The 24022-nt window shown below is 39.2% G+C and overlaps 1 protein-coding gene across 2 annotated transcripts in view; it reads left to right on the forward strand.

The window, feature by feature from the left end:
- Positions 1-23510, forward strand: part of MAPK1 (mitogen-activated protein kinase 1) — a 31981-nt gene extending 8471 nt beyond the window's left edge. Inside the window, exons 2-9 of one of the 2 annotated variants that reach the window (XM_079322117.1) lie at positions 7503-7685; positions 8705-8894; positions 13300-13416; positions 14457-14571; positions 15119-15250; positions 16843-16952; positions 17687-17814; positions 19607-23510. In XM_079322117.1, the coding sequence (XP_079178243.1) occupies positions 7503-7685; positions 8705-8894; positions 13300-13416; positions 14457-14571; positions 15119-15250; positions 16843-16952; positions 17687-17803 (964 nt within the window). In that variant the 3' untranslated portion in view covers positions 17804-17814; positions 19607-23510. Of the gene's footprint in view, positions 1-7502; positions 7686-8704; positions 8895-13299; positions 13417-14456; positions 14572-15118; positions 15251-16842; positions 16953-17686; positions 17821-19606 lie in introns of those variants that run through there. The other variant, XM_079322118.1, reaches the window with a different exon arrangement.
- The last annotated feature ends 512 nt before the right edge of the window (positions 23511-24022 follow it).

Consider the following 24022-nt stretch of genomic DNA (forward strand, 5'->3'; position numbering starts at 1 on the left):
GCTTTTTGTTGCCCCTTGAGGAGCCTTAAGCCCAGGGGGAGGAGGTGGGCAACTCGTGGGCTGTGTAGAGGCTGAGCTCTCCTGAGAGCCCCAGACACCCGAGCTGAGCTTTGCAGGGCTGAGCCTTGCAGGCTGACCTGTGCTGCTACTGCAGGGGAGCTTTGTGCTCCACACCTCTGCTCTGTCATTCCTTCCTCCTCTCTTGTGCTGGGGCCTGCACAGCTGCAACATTTGCTGTGTTGGAAGGCTGGTTTAGCTGAAGGGTGATTGCATAAACTAAAATTGAAAGGTGAGAAGCTGAAATGATGGACACAAAGCCCTGTGAGTGCTGATACTGACACAGGAAGGGAATAGGACTGTGCAGGTAAAGGCTTCTTTTCTGTTCCTGCTTCATCTTGAGCTGTTGCAATTCTCTGAACTGACACAAAAAAGGCACTGCTCCAACCAAAAGAGTGGGAAAGGGCAGGGATGTGAGGCTTAAAAGGGAGAGTGAAACACAACCACTCCTTTGAATTCAATGAGGCCTTAGGTTGTCTCATCTTGTTGAGATCTTAACATTTTCTTCAAAAATTCATTCCCACAGGAATTTATATCCAGAGGAGAAAGATAGTGATATTTAATATCGTAATATTTTCTCTAAAGAGATTGGTGCCTTTGGAATGAATTTATTTCACAGATGCCTAAGGGCCTTTAAACATAGTGGTGTGTTAAATTTGGCATCAATGCTATCAAAGGAAATACTGACAGTGGAGAACCAGAAACCTCTAAAATAGGGAAGGGAAGTGGGAAGGGAAGAAGTAGACAGTGAGATGTAAGAGTTTTCTGTTTTCTGAAGACTGACTTGAAGTGGCATAAAACAGAGTAGGCATACATGGTGGTTTGAAGTCAGTGTTCTACAGCTAAAGGTATGGAAAGAAAAATACATATCAGAAACAGTTGAGAGAGAATTGTTTTGTTGGGTTTTTTCCCCAGCAACTAAGATTAATCAAAGCACCATAACATTAAATAACATTTTTTGCCAAATAGTACAGAACCTTGGGTGAAATATCCAGTATTTTTCTAATGCCAGTATTAAGGTGTAGTTCTAGAACTGCTGCTCTTCATAGTTCTGTTTACTAGGTGCTAACAAAACACAGATCATCTGGTCTGCCACACCCAGGATTATGAATTGACTGAGCTTCTGGCAAAAGTAATTAATTTAACAGACTCCATTTTGCATGACTAGCTATTAGATCACTAGGAGTGATCTAAGGAATTGTAGTATTAAGTAATTATTATATGCATAGTAAGTAGCTTAAAATAGAATTTTTTGCAAGGATCCATCAAATACTACTTTTCAAAATATGAAAAATAAAATTATGTCTTTGTAGCCTATTAGAGTCTAGAATGATTTGAATTGGAAGGGACCTTAAGTAGAGCCAGCCCCTGCAGGGACACTTTCCACAGGACCAGGTTGCTCCAAGCCCTCTCCAGCCTGGTCTGGAGCACCTCCAGGGATGGGGCATCCAGGGCTGCTCTGGGAAGCCTGTGCCAGTGTCTCACCAGTATTAATTAGAATTATTTGAGTAGACACAATGAAATGAAATGAAAGCAAATCTCCTTAGGAAGTTATTAAAATGCCTTAAGAATGTGTGGTGTAAAGGGCAATAACCTGTAGTAGATCAGATCTGAGTAAAATCACTTCAGAGTAATTATTCACCTTTGTCATGGGAGGAAGGAGTTGGCGTAATTGTAGCAGGAAGCTTTACTATCAGGATTGATTTGGATTGTTAAGAGGAAGATGACTGAAGCAGTAGGTGGTAGAGGTGAAGGCAGTGCTCTTCCAGTTTGACCCAGTAAGCCTCAGAGGTTAACTAAAAGCACAGTGGAGTCTGCAGGGGTGGCATGGGCACCTTGCCATGGACTTGAGGTAAAATAAAGGGCATTGATTTTGAAATTATATTTATTTTCTCCCTTGTTGGTTTTTTATTTGTTTGTTGTTTTTTAAAAAGTCTAATAGTGAAGTAACTCTCCGTTTTCATGGCTTGCTGACTTTCCTACATGGTAGGAGTTAGCCTGTAAAACTAAATCTCTAATGGAGAAAAGTAGAGGTGTATTAAGATGCCCGTTTCTATAGTTTGTTTTCTGAATTCTCAGTTGACAAACCTGAGAAATGCTTAGTTATTGAGAACCTCTTCTAGAGAAAGCTGAGATATCAAAATGAAACTGAGTGTGACATGGATTGTCATTTCATAAACTGTGGTTTCTTGAGACATGGCAAATGTATCCCAATATGAGTAGGCACTTGTTCCTTCTAAAACCAGGTGTTGATTTTTGTAAATTAGACTAATGAATAATGTACTTGTCTTCAAAATATTATGAATAAATGGAGGAAAGTAACAAATATTTCTAGTAAACGTAGGTGTTTACAGTTGGCTACAAAAAATACATTCAACAGTGTAAAAATGACACATTGCTCAGTGTCCTCAGATAGTCTTTGACTATTTTTATCCTTTTCCCAGTCTTTTCTCTTTATTAAAAAAGTCATGTACTGTAGCTGTTTTCTGTGGTTTAATCATGTAGAAGAAGAAACTATTCTGAATTATTCTGAAGAATCTGGAAGGGTTAACAACTGATTAGTAAAAAGTACCCCAAAACTCTGCAAATCTGCACTTCTGCCGCCACCTTCCCTCACCCCCAAAAGTGTAGCGAACAGTCTGTTAGGGTGGTTGTTACTGTGTCATAATATTGCATTATTTTATTTACAGCAGTCTTAAAAATAAGTTAAAGCTATTTGCGTTGTAACAAGTTAGTTAAATGTCAGCATGTTGTGAAAATGTCCATGATTGAGCTAAATGTAGACTGAATGAAAAGATTAAAGATCTCCATACATCAGCTTGTTTGCTGGGAATTTTTTTTGCCTTTTCTATTCTGAGTGTAAGCAGAATTATCCAGTATATCAGAAGGATTCTTATCTCTGGTTATGCCCTTGGAATCCTGTTTCCACAGTAACTCAAAACTGATCCCTTTTAAACTTCAAGTCAGTCTTTTATTTCGAGTTGTAATTAGGATGTTTGCCGGTAGCATTGTGTATTTTGCGTGTGTGTGCTGAGAGCAGCCTGTAAAACAGCCACGAGGTGAATAATCCTCGAAATGTTGGAAGAACATCCCGTGTTGGGGGAAGGCTGCAGGCAGCGTGGCAGGGGAGCAGGCAGTTGTTTTTCGGTGTGAAGGAGCAGCTCTCTGTGGGATGCAGGGGCTGCCAGGAGCTGGCTCCTTTCCTGCCGGCAGCTGCAGCGTGCTCTCACTCGTTCCAGTTCTGCCCCAGTGAAACATGCGAGGAATAGCAATGGGTGGGAGAACATGCAGCAGCGCCGTGGGCACGAGGGGCTGAGCTTTGGCTCTCGGCCACACGTGCCTGGGGAAAGCTTCCCTTGCTGCCAAGGAGTTCGTGGGACAGGGGCACACGGCCCAGGCAGCGCTCGGAGCTGCGGTGACTCTGGTCACTGCTCCTGGAGCAGCCCTGCCCCGGGCTTCTGTTTAAAAAGGAACCAGAGAGTAGGAGGATAAAAACTGGCTTTTAAAGTTGTGTGGTGCAACTTCTTCGGTTATAAATGCTCATTTGTTTATTTTGTATAGCAGTGCTTGATGCTTTACTTAGTGAAAACTATGTATTTACAAGATGCTTAAAATCGGGAATGATAAACTCTACTGCTGGGGCTTGTATTGATTTTCACACGATGTTGCAAAAGTATCTAAATAATGGTGCTATTGCAGGTTGTCACAGGTTAGTAACCACAGCATGAAATAGGCATAATGTTGTGGATACAATAGTTGGGCAGTTGCAAAATCTGTATTTAAATTTATCACATTACAGATAATTTGCACTCACAGCTGAATGGTGGCTTCAGCTTGTGAGGCTGCACTTGACTGGAGTGGAAATAAATTCATCCTTCTGAATATTTAGTGTTGGTGACTAGATTCATCATAATGGGACAGTTCTGTGGATGATGATCAGTATATGTACTTAAAGATAAGAAACTAAAAGCTATGAACTGGCACTCTAAGTGTTGATAATAAAGTGGGAGCTGTTATTCCCACTCTACAGATTTTTATCTTCTCTGGAAAAAAGTCAAGATAATGGAAAGTTCCTGAATTCAGATGATACCCCAGTTAACTGCTTGATTGCAAATATAATCAGTTGTTGTGAGGTTTAATAGAAGCTGACAGCCCAAACAGGTTACATTGTGCACACCGGGACAGCACTGGCAGAATGCAAATAATCCAAATTTGGGATGCACTGGGAGGCGGATGGGATGTGCTGTAGAGCTGGTCCTGGTCGGGCTGCAGGGGGAGCACGGGTGATCAGGAGGTGTAAAATGAGCTCAGTAATTGCAGCTGCGGCCGGAACCCGCAGAGATGAGCCCGTGCAGGGCTGCGGGGGACGCGCCTGCATTCGCACCTTCAGAGCGGTTTTGTGCAAATACTGGAATGCACACCGTGAGCAGAGCGTTTCTTCAGCAGGGCTCTGGGCAGGGGTGTGTAAATCTGCTGCTGGTGGCAGGCACTGAACGCTTGGATGGAGGGAAGTGCTTCAGTGTGCCCTACAAAGGAGCCAGTTTTGTGAGTTCATGGTGTTTCCTGCATAGTCAATTGGTTATTTCAATAGGGCTTCATGGGCCAGAGAGGGGTCTGATTGTAGCCTGACTCTTCAGTTCCACTGAAGTTCAGTTTGATGTGTAGCTTTTACACTTTTCTATAGCACGTGTCAAATCAAGAAAGCATTTTTAAGGGTCACAGAGTTTACTTAAAGCAATATGTACTTTAATGTGAAAAGTGAAAAGCTGTTAACTAGATAATACAGATTTTCAATGTACCTGCATTATGCATGACATTTAAAATATTATGCACCAGCAAGTGTACCTGACTGCTTGTATGATTAGCTTCTTGCTCATAGGAGTTGAGATAATCCCTTGGATGTTTAATCACGTTACAGAAAAGCTCATCTTTCAAAAAGCGTGACATCAGAAATAAATCCAGTGTCCCTTTTAATGTTTCAAGTAGGCAGTATTTCAGTTTTGCTCCCCTCAGCTGAGGCAATGGAAGCTTAGCTGTGTTAATGTGGGGAAATCTGATACAAACAGAAAGATGACTGTGGGGAAGGTACCCTGGAGAGGAAACTGATTGCATCCCAAATATGCAACTTTTTTTCCTCAGTGAATCCATGTATATTATAGTTGAACCATCAGAAAGCAAAATTAGCCATCCTTTTCTAAAAAACAGCATAAACCTTTTGCTAAGAAAATGCTTGAAGGACTGTAGGTGATGCAGCTACAAGAGAGGAAATCTTGGTCTATTTAACTGATGAATTCATGTTCATTCAATCTGTACAAGTAAAGATAACATATTTTCTGTCAATAAGCAACCTTTGCCTGAGAAGCAATAACTGATTTATCAAACATTTTAAAAGTCTGGGAGCTTTTACTTAAGCAGCATCAATGGGCAAATATTGGCATTTTGCCTTTTTGTACTCTGCATAGCTGCTGCTCTCCAGTCTTTTGGAAGAAAGTGGGATTCTGCATTGTGGCAGAAAAAATGCTCAGGTCAGTACAAAGGAGGAGCCAGGAGGTTTGTTTATAGTTATGAAATGGCCCATAGGATTTTTTCATTTCTTTCCCAAATCCAGGTTGGTCATGCTTCAGAGTTATTTCTGGTTTTGTTTTCTGCTTGTGTCCAACCTCACTGGTCTATTGTAAACATCACAGGTGACGAGCTAAGAAAATTACTGGAGCCCAAGTGCTCTTGGAGGCAATGCCAAGTTCCACTTATGCACTCAGTTATTATCTATTTTGGGACTGAGGAACTGCTAATGTGTTATCTATACATATGCAGTAGCAACAGTTGTAATGAATACTTGCTCAGCATGTGGCATTTTAAAGCTCCCCGTGGAGCATTTAAGTTCAGTGTTTCTAGAGGCAAGTAAATGGTGCTGTCTGTGGGTACAGGCCAGGGTTGGGGATGCAGGCAGGTCAAAAGGATTGTGTGGGCAAAACGTGCAAAAAGGATGGTGTTACATATGCATGTGCTGCATGAAGATCTTACTGATGACCCTAATTAACTGGATTATATGTCCATTTTAATAATGAAAGTGAGAAAATTTAAACAGTTTTGCTTCCAGTGTAACAGTGCCATCTCAAAAACACCTTGTTGCACCATATCTCTGCTTAGTTGTAGAAGAGCCTTGATGTGGTCAGGCATTTGGGTTCCTCTGAGGTCTCCGTTTCTAACTGGAATTTTGTGTTTTATTCTGCTTTATCTGGTACCAGGTACCTGGACATCTCAACAGAGTAAGGCAAATTAAAAGAGTATCAAAGAAAGTTCCGGGACTCAATTTTAGAAAATGTATGGGATGTAAAACCTCTTTGGCTAGTATGATTATATTTTTATATGAAATAGTTGAGGCTAACAGAAATGTATGGAATGTAGGCTTGATTATTTTTTAATTTCCTAATAATGCAGTGGTGAGTTGGAGTAGGGACAAAAATCATATAAACACATCTGAATTCTAATTAATTACATTACCATATACTTCTAATACTGTAGAAGTTATGGTAATTAGATGCTTTGTCATTCATATAAACAAGACCACAGAAAATGTACTAAAACTTGTTAGGATTCATAATCCAGATTGTAGAAAATTAGGTATGTTTTACTGAGACTTTTAATTATACTCAGGCTGTGATATTCTTCATGTATGCGTAGGCAGGTTGAACAGAAACACTATTTCTTGAGCCTATTTATTGGTAGCTGGGAATGGAGTTCTGAGCTCCTGGAAAGAGTCATGTAAGTGTAGGAGGCAGAGAGTTCCTTACTGTGGGTCGCAGTCACTGTGATCCTCATTGTGCTGCTGCCTACTTCCACTCCTTGTGTCTACCTGGATACAGCTTGCTTTCCTCACACTCGTTATGTTTGGAATTGAACTTGGAAAGATGTTGTCACAAATTCTCCCTCCCTTTTGTTCTTCCGTGTCTGTTGCAGAGGTGCTGACAGTGTAGATTGATGGAAGCATGAAAGATTGTATTACTGGATACAGGATGTGGAATTCTGCTGCTTAAAAAATGATTTCTGAAGGTTTTATGCACCCCAAAGTGAATGGGTTAACTCAAGATGAACTTTCTGAAACTTCTGATGATTGCTGCATTTAGAAAAAACCTCAGACTTGGTTGTTGCACAGGCTGATAAAGAGGACAAATACCTTTTCCTTTGTGCAGTACCCACGAGTCAGACTCCAAGTCAGCTGGGAAAGCCAGTGGTTGTGGAGACCCAAATAGGCTGGTGAAAGAACAGCAGTGTTTTGTCAGTTTACCAAACTAAAAGATGTGTCACTGTCACCTCTCCCCATTTGTTAATAGTAAATGTAAACAAAATGCACCAGCCCTATATTGAATTGAATTGACATTCTTTCTTTGTTAATTGAATGAATTTAATGTTCCTTGTAATCCATGTTATTGATTCTTTTCTAGTTCTGCTTATGATAACGTCAACAAAGTTCGAGTTGCTATAAAGAAAATCAGTCCTTTTGAGCATCAGACCTACTGCCAGAGAACTCTGAGAGAGATCAAGATCCTACTGCGCTTCAGGCATGAGAATATTATTGGAATAAATGACATTATCAGAGCTCCAACTATTGAACAGATGAAAGATGTGTATCCTTTCAAAGTGTTGTTTGGCATCATTAGTAATGGTTGCCTCCTCTCTTTTGATTGTTCCTTTCCCTTCATGTTCTCCCTTCCTAAATATTATTAAAAGTTGGCTTCTGTTATTGTAAATCAAAAGGGAAGTTAATAGTATTTGATCAGTTTATAGATTGGATGTAGATGAGCAAGTTTTATTCTTTCTTTTCCAGGAAAAGAGAAAGATATTAAGCTCTGTATTCCCAGTCAAAGAACTTAACATTGTAGAGAAGATTTAGTTCAGTCACATAATTCTAAAACTGTATGTGCTCTTATTAGAGCTGCTGTTAGAACTGGTTGGTTTGAGGGGAAAATGGCTACACTCTGCTATAATTGTCTCAATTTTTCTTGAATTAAGGGGGAAGAAAATTTTACTTAACTCATTCCTGTCAAAACAAAACAAAAAATTCCTACTTTTAATTTTCATTGCAATCTTATTTAAAAAAATCATCTGACTGAGTATATTGGGATTTAATTTTGGTAAGAGAAAGACTGTTGTGTTCAGTATAGCATAATAAATATATATAGTAGAGAAGAATAGCTGAATTTTTAAAACGGGGAAATGGTAGAGAAAAATTATGAGAAATGAGATCTTCTACGTTCCTGCTTTTATGCAACTGTAAACAAGTATATTGGAAGCTTATTACTCATTAACCAAAAAACCACCCTTTGTTTCTTGGCAAGCAGGATAGGAATCAGATAAAATTAAGATTCCTATAAAAGTCAAGCTCTACTATGAAGAAATAGAGGTTTATGATGATTAATTTGAGAGGATCACATGCTGGTTTTCCTTATTCTATAAAGAGCTGCATCATTTAACAGGATTGATTGGATTCTAAACTTCTAAAGCAAGAATCAACTACATGGTTTCATAATTGTCATTAAACAGACAAATAAGAGAAAAAATGTTGCAGAAGTTACCTGGGGCACTATATGCTGATATCTGCCATGACACCAAGTTTTTTTGCTGCCTTACATCTACTGCCTCACAGATACATTGTGCAAGATCTTATGGAGACAGATCTTTACAAGCTCTTAAAGACTCAACACCTCAGCAACGACCACATTTGTTACTTCCTTTACCAGATTCTGAGAGGGTTAAAATATATCCATTCAGCCAATGTGCTTCACCGTGACCTCAAACCTTCAAATCTGCTGCTTAACACCACATGTGATCTCAAGGTGAGTTGAAATTTCTTACAAATTTTCCTGCCATGGTCTTCATCAACGAACTGTTATAACCATGAATGTGGGGTTTTACTGAGTATTAATGTGAATTTTGTCCTGGAAAGATTGCCAAAACTTTATTTGGTTTGATAAAATAATTATCAAGATTTGAGTGACTAAGAATCTGTTAGGCTGCTGTAATGAGTGCATCACTGTTTCCATCTGGAGGCTGACTTGGAAACAGCCTCTATGAAAGCTGGGTGAAAATACTGATCTGAAGCAGCATCATGTTTACCTCAAAAGTAAACTCAGAACTGTGTATGTTTCAAATTTGGTTTCTCTGTTTACACTGTTAATGTTTTGTTGTTGGAAGGGGGCTTTGTATTAGTGGGCATGTTAGATGCAGTGCTGATTAAATGCACAGCAATTTACAGCAACTTACAGAGGGAATGTTCCTAATTTGCATTTCCAGTGATGGGCTCTGTACTTGTTAATACTACAGAAGGATGAGCTTAGAGCTGTTATGATTCCTGGAAAATGTCAGCTCAATGCTTAGTGGCATTCAGAAAAGCAAACCAAGTGTGAAGTATTAGAACAGAAATATAGAATAAAACAGAAAACATGCCATTCTGTACCTTTCAGTTGGTTTAGTCTTCAATATGATCATAGTTATCACACTTCTCCCTGTGATACGAGGAGAGCAGGATTTCAAAGTACTGCTTTCCATATCACAAAAAGATATTTAGCTTGAATCTCCTCTGCTGGAAGATACTGTATGAGGAACAGAAGAATCCAATAGAATTTGATAGCCTTGATAACAGTGTCGGTGGTGTAGGGATGGTGAGCAGGGAGCAGCTGTGCTTACTGTCCTTATCTATGGAGAAGGCTGGGCGGGAGGAAAGGAAGGTGAAGTTTATTTGTAGCATTGCTATGCTGTGGAATTTGGTACCACAGAGCACTGTAGATACTGCAGTTTTCAGAAAAAAACCCAAATAAACAACACCAAGCAAGTTAGCAGAAAGCACCCCTTATTGAGTGCTCCCTGTTGTTTAGAGTCCTGCAGTGGCAGATCCATGGAAGATGAGAGGGGCATTGGAATATGTTCCCTTTTACACTGTACATCATGGTGTACTGCTGGCCACTGATGGAGTGGAATTGCAGAGTTTACAGTGCTTGATCTGAGGTGGTACAACTGTACATGTTGAATACTGTGTTGCTCCTAATTACCCTTTGTTCTTTAGTGTAGCTCTAACCTTCTCAACAAACAAACCAGAAAACAAAAATATCCTCTTCAAAATGTGTGCTAGTTGTGAGCTGTGCAGGTTTGTCACAATTCCAAGAGTGTCACACAAATCCTTGCTGTTTGTATGCTGGTCCCTTCTAAAGCCTGGCTACACGGTCAGTTCTGTCTATGTAGTGAAAACTCACAATTATTAAAACAATGAAGAATTATCTACTGCAACAGGCATGAAAAGAAGGTGATGAGGAAGGGATTTTTTTTTTTAAAGAAAAACTACAAGTTAGTGTTTGTTTCAGGATTTTACCAATTATTCTGGAGATGCAGCTATTTGAACCACCATCTTCTCAGTAACAAACTCAATGTCTCTGTTTCCTTTTATACAAATACACAGAGGCACAGGCTACTCAACAATACAACTGCAGGTATTTCAGTATGTTAGTAGTACTGATGGTGTCATTTCATTTGCTTAGTAAATGGTCCTGTGTACATGATCCTCCTCAATCTTCCCATCTGCTTGATAGCTTCATTCAATTTTAAGCCATCTCTGTTTAAAAAAGCCCTGATACTGATTGCAAGAACAGTGTTTTCAAGAAGTGGAAGCTAAATATATAAATAGGATGCTGGTTCTATTTCTTTCTGTCTTTCTGTCTTTCTGTCTTTCTGTCTTTCTGTCTTTCTGTCTTTCTGTCTTTCTGTCTTTCTGTCTTTCTGTCTTTCTGTCTTTCTGTCTTTCTGTCTTTCTGTCTTTCTGTCTTTCTGTCTTTCTGTCTTTCTGTCTTTCTGTCTTTCTGTCTTTCTGTCTTTCTGTCTTTCTGTCTTTCTGTCTTTCTGTCTGTCTTTCTGTCTTTATTATTTTAAAATTTTTTTATTGAGCTGGGAAGTACTTTCTTCTGTCTCAGTAGCATCTGTTCTGTCTCTCCAAGTCATGACTGACATACCTGGATCTTTCATTATGCAGTTTTTTCATGACTTAGTAAAAATGCCAAGCAAAGTTGCCTGTTATTATATTGCTCTCAGATGATTTCTTTTATTTTTGTTGTTGTTTTCATTCACGTGGAGAAGCCTAAAAGCCGCTCCTGGTGCTTTGCCTGCTGTGCATCATCATTTGTACGGGCACAGTGGCCCCACAGCCCCCTCCAGCAGGGCAGCTGCTCTCAGTGTCTGTTGGCTCAGGGTGAGAAGTGTCTGCCCTCCCCAGCTACAGCCAGAGCTGTGCCCATCCCTCACCCCGGGTCTCCAGCGTCCCTTTCACTCTGTGCTATTGCTCCTGTCAGCTCTGCAGCCAAAACCCCTTCGTGCAGCTTCAACCTTGAAGTCTTTCTCACTAATGGTGTTTCTGCTTTTCTGCTTAACCTGTTTCTGCTCTAGTCAGCAGGGGCTTTTTGTCATTTTAATGAGCTCTCTTTGTCATTATTCTTCCTTTCCATTCCAGGAGCATTTTTCTACTTGAGTTGAGAGATTCAGAGAGATCTGTAATTCAGTTCTTGCTTTTCACTGTGGACCAGAGAGTGTCTTTCTTTTTTTGTTTTAACAGTAGCAAACCCTAGCACTTCGCTTTTGTGTAATACTGAAATTCTGCTCCTTGCCTGTAATCTTGTCTAGCTTTTTCCGAGGTTAGGAGGAAGGGATTACAACAATTTTGCCTGCTGCATAATTATTTTCTGAAGTCTCTAAGCTGTCCTCTATAGTTTCTTAGTTTCTGTCTTTAGAGGAGGCTCTTCTGATTATTTGTACTGAGTCTCTATGTAAGCTGCTAATTGCACACAAAGCAGCTGCTCTGTTCCTGTAGCCTGGGAGAACCTTGCCATGCTTAAGAAAGGTTCATTTTGGGGTTGTTTTCTAAGGATTCAGGGAGCTGGGTTTATTCTTTTAATATGTAGCTCAAGTAATGGCTTGCAGCTTGGCATATGACATTCATTATTGCCTTTGCTTCAGACCCTCTGTGTGACAGTCAGCTGCTGAATCTTGTCTTTCAGATGTAGCTTTTAGTCAGCTGAAGTATTTCTTCCCTAACTGATCTATCAGTTATTTCACTGACAGGCTGTCCCTACAGGAAAATTAAGAAATATCTGCCAGGGCAAAGTGAGGTTTCTGTGGTTTTGTTAGGATTTTCCATTACTGACTTTATTGACTACACTTATTTTCACTTCACATTTTCAGTATAATCACTGTATGCAATTGACTATCTAAGAGTAAATATTATAAAACAAATGTAGCAGAGGAACCTCCCACTGTTTGCCACTCCTATGTTTGATGCCTGGTTTCCTTGAGAATATGTATTCTTTCATGGAAATACACTTTGTGTGGCAATCATAACCTGGTATTTTTGGGGGGCAGCAGGAGCTTGTGAATATGTCTAATGTGCCACTCAACAACCTTGCCATTGACCTTTGGGATGGTAAGAAAGGAACAGCTGCTCTGCTCTGCAATTGTCTTCACATTTTCAATTTTCCTTATTTCTCTCTAGACACTAAATAGCTCTGAAAGCCATGAAGCCTCCTTACCAGAGCATAATTAAAATCACCTTTTTCTTTTTGCTGAACTCACTAGTCTAAATTGGTGTTTTTCTTTTCATAGTTAGATAAAACTATTTCCCTTATAAGGGGTTGAGAAATATTTTCTTGCTTGTGTTTGGTTTGGGGGGATTTTTTTTGTCTTTTAGGTTTATGCTTCCTTCAACAGCCCATAATCTCTCCAGTCTACCATTATCTCATGATTGGATAGGTTGTTTCTCATGCAAAGAAGCAGTTACAATGATAGCTTTTGTAAAATGGGGTGTTGAACTTGGCTACAAGTGTGTTGGTTACTACTTGTGTTTTCTGGAAGTCTTAATTGCTTTTCTTTTTGTTTTCTGGTGGGTTTCTGAGAGGTTGGAGCAATGTATCTTTGCCTGCTTGATAAAGGTGCTGCAAGCAAGCCCATAATGGAACATAAATTGTGAACTGTTTATTCTTCCTGGCCCCTAAATGGCAGTTGGATATTCTTTGTAATTGATCCAAAACATTTTTCTTCACCTTTGTGAAATAATTTGTTTCTAAAAACATAGGTTGCCACCACTGCATTTGTGGGTGTTACCCACACCCACAGTCATTGATTGGGGAATGGTGAGTTAGTAATGTTATAGTACTGGAAATGTGTGTCTAATGTGCCTTTTTTTTCTATTTACTTCTCTAAAACCAGATTTGTGATTTCGGATTGGCTCGCGTTGCAGATCCCGATCATGATCACACAGGATTCCTGACAGAGTACGTGGCCACACGTTGGTACAGGGCTCCTGAAATCATGCTGAATTCTAAGGTAAGGGCCACAGTGAGCTGCTGGGGTGCTGCTGTTGCTGCTCATTCCCCTGTGAGTTCCAACTGTGCTTCCCCCTTCTGTGCTTTTAGGATCAGAATGCACACACAGTCTTGAGGAGAAGTGGACATGGGTTTCCAGTAGAGCTACTGGCTTTCAATAAATTGTGATGCAGAATCAATTATTGGGTACTAGAACTGACTAATCACTTGCTTAATTTCCCACACCTCCAGTTCTTTGCCATTCATGAGACTGTTTCCATCAGCTGCTGTGCCACTGAGCAGGACAGGAGTGGTAGGAATGAGCATTCCACTGCTGCCTCCATCAAGGCAGCAAACATTGCCTTAATGTTGTTATCTTGACATCTTAATTTAGGTTTAGAATGTATAATGAGAGTGAATCTGATTCTGAATGAAGGCATGTCATCTTTATGTGTCAGTCTTAATTGCATTCCCATAGTCTTCTTTAAATCATTCCTTTGGTTTTTGAATATTTGGAATTACTGTTGTGTTTTGTGGCTGTTTTAAGGTGTATCCAGTCCCTGTGTGAGTGGTGGGTGTCCTTTCAGAACCCCTGTGTTCTGTCCCACAGCCAGACACTTGTTAGCAAAACACCTAAGTGACACCTGGAGCTGTTTTTCATATTCTGGGGAGGCTGTTGTTCCTGTAGGATTTACAGCTTTTTCAGGTGCTGGGTTTGTTTTGTTGTGGCAATAGCATGTCCACATTTCCAAAATGTTTTAGTTTAAATTTGTTATAAAATTAGGGAATCTCAACAATATGTAGCTGGTAACAGATTAACTTAAAAAATCCTTTTGAAAACCTGTATCTTGGAGTCCTCAGTTCTTGCTGCCCCTTCAAAGTAGTATTTTGATATATGGTTCTTAATTATTTCATTTGTACAGAAAAACCAAACAGCATGAACCAGCATGACTCATCTGAAAAAGAAAGATTATTTGTGTGCACTTTCACAGTTTAGTAAGGTAACGTGTTGCTGCTATTATGCAAAAATTTGACCAAAATGTGTTTCTGCTTCACTTGCAGGGTTACACCAAGTCTATTGACATCTGGTCAGTGGGCTGCATTCTGGCAGAGATGCTCTCCAACAGACCCATCTTCCCAGGAAAACACTACCTTGACCAACTTAACCATATCCTTGGTAAGCTTTATGGAAAAGCAGCATTTGCACATCCATCTGTCTCTCTCCATCATTTCTGCCAGCTGGGCTGCTCTTTCCCCAGTGAGTCACTGTCTAAGGTGTGGATCTGCAGGTGTGTCTCCTGTCCCCTCTAGTTATTTTTGCAGCAATTGCTACGGGTAATCATTGTTTTGGGGACAACTAGAGAATACTTACCAATTTATTTGCTACATCAGCAGATATATTTTTAAAACATAATTTAAAAAAATAAATTTAAAGCTCATATTATTAAGTCCAGGCCAAATTTTAAAAAATTTCTACAGGTACACCACTTACTGTGATCTTTCTAAGAGACTGCAGATTATTAGAAAACTCAGATCCATTTATTTATTTTAAAAATGGTTTTTAGTAAAAGTATCTAAAAACTCCTCAGATATTTGCTGTCCTTAAAACATTTCATCTGAAATTTCCTTCCCAGCAGTTTTAATATTGGGTTTTAGCAGATATGATACAGTTATATTAATGTGCTTTTCATAGAGTGCACTATTGCTTTTATTCATTTTTTTAGGTATACTTGGATCCCCTTCCCAAGAAGATTTGAATTGTATAATAAATTTAAAGGCCAGAAACTACTTGCTTTCCCTACCACACAAAAATAAGGTACCATGGAACAGGCTGTTTCCAAATGCTGACCCCAAAGGTATTTTATTCTTTTATATTACATTGTATCAAAGTAATGATAGGATGGGAGTTTTTATAACTTAAGAATTTGTCTTTATATTGGAAATAGAACATGTAAGCACCTTAAAAATACCATTGTAAATCTAATATAAAATCATAAACCAGCACAAATCTCTCATACTAGTTTATCTTTTCAATGCAATTTTTAGTAACTAAGATTATCTGATGTGGAGTTTTGTTTTTTAACTTAACTTTAACAAGTGAAATCCAAACATCAGCACTGGATGAGGAGCAAAAGTTATAAAAACAAGGAATATAATAATTTTTAACCTTTCTTAACAAGGCTTTAGTAAAAGGGTAAATATGACTTAGTTTTGCTAGACAGCTATTAATTTACCTTTTATACTCAATTTCATACTGTTTAAGGGTGGTTTTGTTCACAGTACAGTGCTCTTCTACCTGCTCTAGATTTGTAAGTCACTTCTTTTTTAACTGATATGATAATTTACTCTTAGTGGATATGATCAAGTACAGAATTACCATGTAAAAGCTGATTTCTGCAGATGGAACTGTATGGAGCTGATTATCCCTGTCATTGAGGAAAACAGCAGTGATTTATTCTGCTTTTGTACCACTGCTGAGCAGTGTGAGAATCCTCCCCGTGGGCTGTGACAGCTCAGATGGCAGCAGTGCTGGTATCTCAGCTGAGGGGGGGAGTGCTGTTTGCTGCAGCACCTTGACAGAGGCACCTGAGAGCAGCTGTGCCAGGGCAGCTGTGCCAGGGCAGCTGTGCCAGGGCAGCTGTGCCAGGGCAGCTTTCAGGAGCTGGAGCACTCTGGGCAGGAGCTCCTGTAATCAGTGTTTTCCCTTCTTGGAAAAGGGAAATATGTTACAGGCAAAGGAGCTGACCAACTGCATTAGCACTGATTTGTGATGTCTGTTCAGAGTTTCATCAGACCTCACTCTCTGTCTTACTGGATCTTCAGGTTCTTTATGGATTCTTTATGAATTGTCTTCAACAGATTTTGCCTGAATCTCATGAATATAAATGTATTTGCATCTTCTCTGAAGAGTATCTTCTGTGCTGCTGGTTGTGCCAGAATATTTCACTGTGATGATCTAGAACTCCTAATGACTTCTGGATGACATTTTTATCTGTAAACAGCCAGGTTTTCTTTTCAGAATAAGAATGTATTCATAACTATTTCAGAGAAGCTCCATCTTAGTTTGGATTTTGGCACAAAAATCCAAAGCATTTTTCAGAGAGAAGAAAAAGTCTAATCTATTTCATTTCTGCTGTAGTTCAAAACAGATAGAACTGTAGAATTCCGTGTGTTTCTTGCCTTGCCATCCATTCTGGGGCTGAAGGGCTTTGGCAGGGTAATGCCTCTGCTGGAGCAGGTGGTACCCAGGGCAGCTGGAGCCCAGGAAGGCAGGGAGAGGGGCAGGCACAGCCTCTGAGCCTGTTACAGGTCCCAGCTGCAGCAGGGAGCTCCAGGGGTGCACTGCCTCTAGCACACACCTTGGCTAGTGGGTATTGTCTGGGAAAGGTCAGGGTAACTCTTTTGTGGAGTGTGTATTAAACCCTTGCTCACTTTTTTTTCCTCTTAGCACTTGATTTGTTGGATAAAATGTTGACCTTTAATCCTCATAAGCGGATTGAAGTGGAGCAAGCTTTAGCCCATCCATATCTGGAGCAGTATTATGATCCAAGTGATGAGGTAAAGACATTGTTAAAATGTAAACATTGATAAAATGATCCAGCTGATTATTTTCTACTTTAGTTTAAGGGTAGTATTTCTACGACACTAAAGGAATTGAAGAACAAATTGCATCAGTTTACCAAAATTTGTGTTTCTCATTTTAGTACTATACTTAGGAGATGCCACACAATAAATAAATAGTAAGGTGCCCTCCCTCTCCAGAAAATGGAGATTCTCAACTCATGTGTGGCCTGGTTTCATAACGTCTGAGGTAAAGGAGGAGAATGACTGAGTTTGCCATCAGATTATGCTTTAAAAACCCTGAATTGGAACTGGCTGTAGTTTATGTGCAATTCTGAGGAGATTTCTGACTCCTTTTTGTGAAGAAATAGGGAAGGAGGAAATAAGCTAATAATAAGTTTTCCTTAAGGACCAGATATGTTTATTCCAAGAAATAAAAATGTATAAGATAATTGTTTTCTTCAAGCAGATACTGAGTTATGAGCCTTGAATAAATATTTCAACTTGTGGTTTGGATTTGACTAACTGCTTACTGTGGTTGATGTAAAATTTGATAAATTAATCTGTAAAGCACACATAGGACTAATGGGGGTGTTCTACCTTGAAGACTGCTTAGTATTAGATATTTTTCTGAAGGACATTTTCAGAGTTTTTTCCCCATCCACAAAAGGACTGCATGAAATTCAACAGCAGAGTGACATTAAAGTAATCATATTTTTTGTATTATTAAGCCTGTAGCTGAAGCACCCTTCAAGTTTGATATGGAGTTGGATGACTTGCCGAAGGAAAAGCTGAAAGAATTGATTTTTGAGGAGACTGCGAGATTCCAGCCAGGATACCGATCTTAAATTGTGCATAGGTAAAGTCACAGCAATGGGGGATACTTGGGCAGGGGGAAAATCTGGGACTTTGGTGCTGCTGGTGAAATGTAGAACTTGCCTTGCCCAGGGCCCAGTAGTTTCCTGTCCAAGGACCTGACCTCAGTCTTGTCCTGTTTGTGAGGAAAGTTTGTTTGCCCACAGCACTGAACTGGACTTAACTGATCTTCCTGTACCACAAGGTTTGCAAGTCTCAGGAGTTTCATACCAAATTGGTCAAACACTGACTTGACTGGAGTACCTGTGAATACTAATTCATAAATTCTTTGACACTAATAGGGGAAAGTATCAAAGTTTTATGAGTGGAAAGGAAAAAGAAGCCCAAGGTAACAGGCTGCCCTGGGTCTGCCTGGTCTGTGCTCTCAGTGCTCTCCTCCCTCAGAGCACGTTCTGCAGTCACTGCTTTGTGTGGGCAGCTCCAGCAGGAGGGTGAAGTGCTCAGCCAGGGCACTTCCTTTCTGCCAGGAATCCACAGCTTTGCTGGCAGCGTGCAGGAGCTTTGTGGCGTTGCTATAAGCAATAATTTTTCTGCACTAAAAATGGGATTTCAGTTTCTGCATTGCATATACCCCAGGTTTTCATTTAATGATGAATTAATAGGAAAGAAAAAGAAAAAAAGCGGGGGAAACTTTTAAAAATACAGTTTTTTACTTTAAAAGAGTAACTGCTGTTGCCAATGGCTTGAATATTTAGATGTGTAGAAGCTCAAAAATTAATGAATTTCAATTTTTACAAATACTGCATTTTGTTTATTTAAACTTGCTAGGTGATACTGGAACTATTGTAATAATTAAAAGGTAGGAAAATCTGAGGTTCATATACTGGTTCTATTAGTTGGCATTGTTAATAGAGCAGGCCTGGGGCACAGTAACTGTCTGGTGTTCATGTCTCACCCATGTTTTCTATGTGAGAGCACAGCTGTGATGTACACATGGGGGAAGAAAGTTATATAAATTTTTAGGAAGATGAAGCCTGTTCCTAATAGGCTGTAATCTTGAGGAAGGACAGCGAGAGGTTACTGCTGTGGTAAATCATAGTTGGTGATCTCTTGTTTGCCTCTTTGCCCAGACCATACTTACCTGGGTTGTATTAGGGATTAAGGGATAAAAGGATAAGGGATAAAGAGTGATCTGTTTCTAGCAGAAATTTCTGGTTTGATAAAAATGTTACCTTCAAATGCTACTATGCAGAGTTGATTTGGCCAGCACAATACTGAAATTGAAATACTGTGCTTAGCTTGATCATATGCTGGTAATTTGTGGTCAGGATTGCCAGTAGTGCCACAACACAACAGTTTAAACGTGGCTGCTTGACATCCTAGTGAGGGCCAGTCCCCAGGAACTGGCTTCAATTGCACAGTGACAGTGTCCTGCTGTGCCCTCCTGTTGCCCTGCACACTCCCCCTGTGCTTTATCACCCAGCTCTTCTCACTGGGCTGTTTCTTAAGATTCAAAGTATCCCCTGGGCTGTGGGTTTTGGAATTGAGAAGCAATGTGAAAATAACAGATTTTTTTGTTCACACAAACAATGTACTTCATTGATTAGTTATGTTTAATCTTCCTAATCTTTTGAAGAATTAATAGTGTAAAACGGAATATCCTGACATCCACTGTCTCCAAATTATTTTTTAACATCTGTAGACCCTGCTGGCTCAGGCTCATGGTAAACACAGTGTGCACTGAGCATCCACAAGTAAAGAAATAGAAAAGGGCTTGTTTTAAAAGGTGATGTTAAACTTCCTTCACTGAAATGTATCTCTGCTCTCTTTTGTAGGACAAGGACTTAAAGGACTGGGCATGCTCAAACGTTGCTGTTCCTCTTCCCAGTTCTTTATTGTTGGTCATGTCTTGTGGCCTCTCTCAGCTTATCCACTAACTCCTTTGAGCCATTCAGGAGGGCGGTTCCTGGTAGTTTTGGCTTTTCATGCTTTCAATGAATCTTTTAAGCCTGAAGAATTGTAATTGACACTCCTATGCGTAATGCCCATTGTTGACCTGTTGCAGTACTGTACTGTACGTGCACCTACTGCTGCCCGTGTTTTAACTGCTTGCTTTCTGGTTTGAAAGATGCAGTGGTTCCTTTCACTCCTGGATCAGTATCCAAGAAGATAATTCATTAACCTGTAAGACGTTTACACCATGAACTATGTTTTTCTGACTTTACTGAAGTCGCTGGCATTTTTTTTTAGAAAAGCTACTATTCAGGGCACTTTAAGTCAGTGACATCCCAGATTTTTTTTGCACGTCCTTTTTAAATAGAAATGGTTGGTTAGCATCCAGCAATTATGCTATGGATTGCAGCATAAGTTGTATTCATGTTAATCTTGCTTATGCACTTGTTTGGGTGTCCTGTGCTGTACATACAGGTATTCTACCCAGTGTAAGAGCCACATAGGAGCCCAACTTTAATGAATTCATCTAAGAAACATTTTTCCATGTATTGATGAAATTTGTACCTTTTTCTCCCTGCTTTTTCTAGGAGAGATCATTTAAAGTTTACCCATTTTGGAGGCATAGTACTTCCAAAGTTCCTACCATGCAGTAGTGTTTGTACAGCCTGTGCAAAGGCAAGTGGCAGCTGCAGCTGCTCTTTGCTCCCTGGGTGCTGGAAGGGTTAACACAGACCACGATGGCACCATGACCCCATGGCCAGTGCTTTTCCTGGGCAAGGCAGCCATATCTGGTGGCAAGCAAGAAACCAAAATGTGATGTTAATTAACTCAGTCTACATCCTGCATACCAATGAAATGCTTCAAATGAGGATTGATAGTTTTGACATTTGAATCTAATCACTGACATTCAGATTCTTGCAGAGAGGAACACTGCATCTTCAAATGAGAAAGTTTGATTTTACTTTTGCTCCTACAGCATGTCAGCATCTCAAGTTAATTTCTTGCAACCTACACTATGGTGATTTGTAATCAAGCCTCCATGAGCTCGTGACATGAAGTACTGTTCTGTTGTCAAGTACTATCAAACTTTTCTGATAATGCTGAGTTAGGACAACCAAACAAAGCTAGCACTAAATACCGTTTAAAATTGTATACCTTTTAATGATCTTTTCAAGTATTTGTTACTGAAATTGTATAATGTGGAGTTTACTAGGTGTTATGTTCCAGTGCAGTGCCTCCTTTTCTTTCCCCACTGCTCTCTGTGGTGAGAAATTTGCCTTGTTTAAAATAATTACTGTGCCCTCGCATGACTGTTAAAGCTTTCTGTGCAAAGATGATTGTCTAAGTGCCACATGCCTATGATTGAGAAAAAAAATAATCTATTGTTACCTCTGAGTTGTGTTCAACTGAAATGCTATTCAACAAATAACTTAGGAAAAATAGTTCTATTTTTAGCTTTTCATATCTCTGCTGTCTTTTTCTCATTTTATTTTGGCAGCAGTGAAGAATGGATTGTATAAAGACTGCTTGCTAATATGAACAAAATGCACTTGTAATTCCTGGAAATAAATTTAAATCTTATATCTTCACATTTACATTAAGATTTAGTTTTTGGTTTCCTCTTGGGTAATGTCTTTGAATGGAAATCAGGTTCAATTGCTACTGTAGTACATAAGGATGCTGGCTGGTTAATAACTCCAGGCTTCCTCATACCATTTAGTCTGCTCTTCAGAGAAATCTAGAAAGCCATTAATTTAGACTCCAATAGATAAGGGTGCTTACAAGATTCCATTTCAAAATTTTCTTTTTCCTGTAGTTTAAGTGTTAGTCTGCCAAAACTAATTTTTAATAAGCAAGGGTTCATCATTAAAGGGCATTTTCTATTAGGAAGTTGTGTGGTACATAAATCTCTGTTGTGGGGAACAAATTCGGAGCATTGTCAGGACACTGCACAAGTGATCATGGAATTGTAGTATGGAACCTATGCTAAAAACATTTCTATAGAAGAAATATGCACTTGACTGTTGATACCAGTGTAGAAATTTCTCTTGACCTTTCTACACATCTTTACCAAAATGCTTTTCTCACTCAGTTTTGAAAAGTTGAAATATTTCTAGAATCTCTGCTACTTGCATGATCATCATTACAACAGGAATCATTTTTGGCACGGTTGGAAAGATGACTGTTACTGAAATTAGTTTGTAACACCTCAGTTTTAATTTATTAAGGAAGAATTTGGCAGCTTACTTCACCACTCTCTTTCCCAATTCTTTTTTTAATACTTTCTTTAATTTGGAATGCTTGGGAAGGTGTAGACTTACCCTTGCATCCTGTCTGAGTGAGAAGCTGAGGGTTTGCTTTACCTAATGTCTGGTGCTTTTGGGCTTTCTTCCTTAGCTACTTTTGCTGAATCCAATTGGCATCCATCAGGATCCATAACCACATTCATCAGTCTTTTACTGAAGTCAGTAAACATTGTTGGGTTGAATTTGTTGATGCGTCAAATGCTGAAGCACGATCGATTTTTTTTTTTTATTTTTTTTTTTTTTTTTTGGTCATATTTTGAAAATCGTTTAAAGAAGGTGCCTCTAACAACACTGTTAGGTCAGTTATTTCATCATTTTACATTGAGTTCTTTTCTTTATGCAGTTTTTATATTTTAGAGCGGAGAACAGCAACTCTTAATCGAAGTAGCATGCATATTTCATGGTAAAGATGCTTTGGGAATAAGGAATGTAAACAGTTCACTGTCAAAAACATTCCAACCTTACAGCTGAAGAAAAATATGCAAACACAAAATTCTCATGGATGCTTTGGCAAACAAGCGTCTGACTCTGCAGTGCTGCCTGTGGCCAGACTCTTCCTCAGCCCTGTGGCGCCAGAGCTGGGCCGCGCGCCGGGAGCGCCAGTGGGGACAGAACTCGGCAGTGGCCAAACAAAACCTGAGGAGCTGAGCAGGGCTTTCCTTGCAGAATGAGAGAAAAACCTGTTGTTGCTGCCCACTGTAATATGCTATGATATATTTATACCATGTCGAAGTTGTTTGCTGAGCAACTGTACTATAGATTTAAACTTTATTAATATATATTTGCTTATGTTAGTGTAGTTTATATAGTCCTTGGTTATTGATAAATTTATTGTGTTGTTACAGCACAGTGATATGGTATAAATATAGGTCTATACATACACACCATATACTTACGAATTTGGTCCCTTGCATAGTACTTTTATATTTGTACAGCAATGTCTTCAAGCAATCCCAGATTTTAGGGGAAATATTTTTGTAAATGCAGTGGTTTAAACAAAAAAGTCCAAACAATCCTTTTACTAAGTTTTAAATACATTTGTGGTTCAAAATGGTTTAGTTAACAATTGAAATCAAGACACTAAATTAGTGAAAAGTGCACATTAGTAAAGTGAAGCTTACAGTGGTTTTTGTAGCATGTGCTGTGATCAAACCAAGTGACACATCGGCGGAAATGTGAAAGTTGGACTACATGTGTAAATCTAGAACAAATTTCTAAAGGTTGCAGCTGGTTTACTTACTATTGTTGCCTTTTCTCGTGTTGTATCAGTGTAGAGCACTCTTAAAATACTGAAACTGCTTTGTCTTTGCTTTGTACTGTTGGTGCCTTCTTAGTCATGTACCCACAAGTCCTGCATAGCTAATTTAGTTAATGGTAAGTTTAAAATAAAAAAGCAAAGGAAGATTTTATAAAAAATAAATAAATCATTTTCTGTATGTTCTTATTCATTGTAACAATTAAACATTTATATTGTGACAGATTTGTGATTTGGTTAATCTGTATAGATCAATTGTAAGTAGCAAAGGTTTATATTTCGTCTTATTCTTTTGATGTTGTAAACGTTTGTGATTTTCTTTTTTAAAATCAGGTAACTTAATGTTCTGTTTTGTTTTTGGCATCTGAATCTTGTAAAAACAAATGCAAAGAAAATCATTAAATTGTGTCCCTGTATTACCAAACCAGCATAGTTCCGTGCATATCTAGAACAACTGGGACTTTGCTTTGCCCTGAGCTGGTCCATTGGCTGATCCAAAACTGCCCCTCCTTGGAGGTGCACAGGGAGCAGCCTGCAGGCCAGAGCTGCAGCTGTGTGTGTCCCCCTGTGTAACTGTACCAGCATGGAATTAAATTAGGGAAGCTATCCATTAAAAAACACAGGCAGAAATGTTTTATCTTTGGTGCGAGAAAATGATGAAATCTTGACCTGCTGAGTGATAAAAATCAATTGCATTGTATCTAATGGTTCATGGGCTTTTTTGGCACTCTTTCTGT

Source organism: Erithacus rubecula, assembly GCF_903797595.1.
Source record: "Erithacus rubecula genome assembly, chromosome: 19".
Taxonomy (NCBI): domain Eukaryota; kingdom Metazoa; phylum Chordata; class Aves; order Passeriformes; family Muscicapidae; genus Erithacus; species Erithacus rubecula.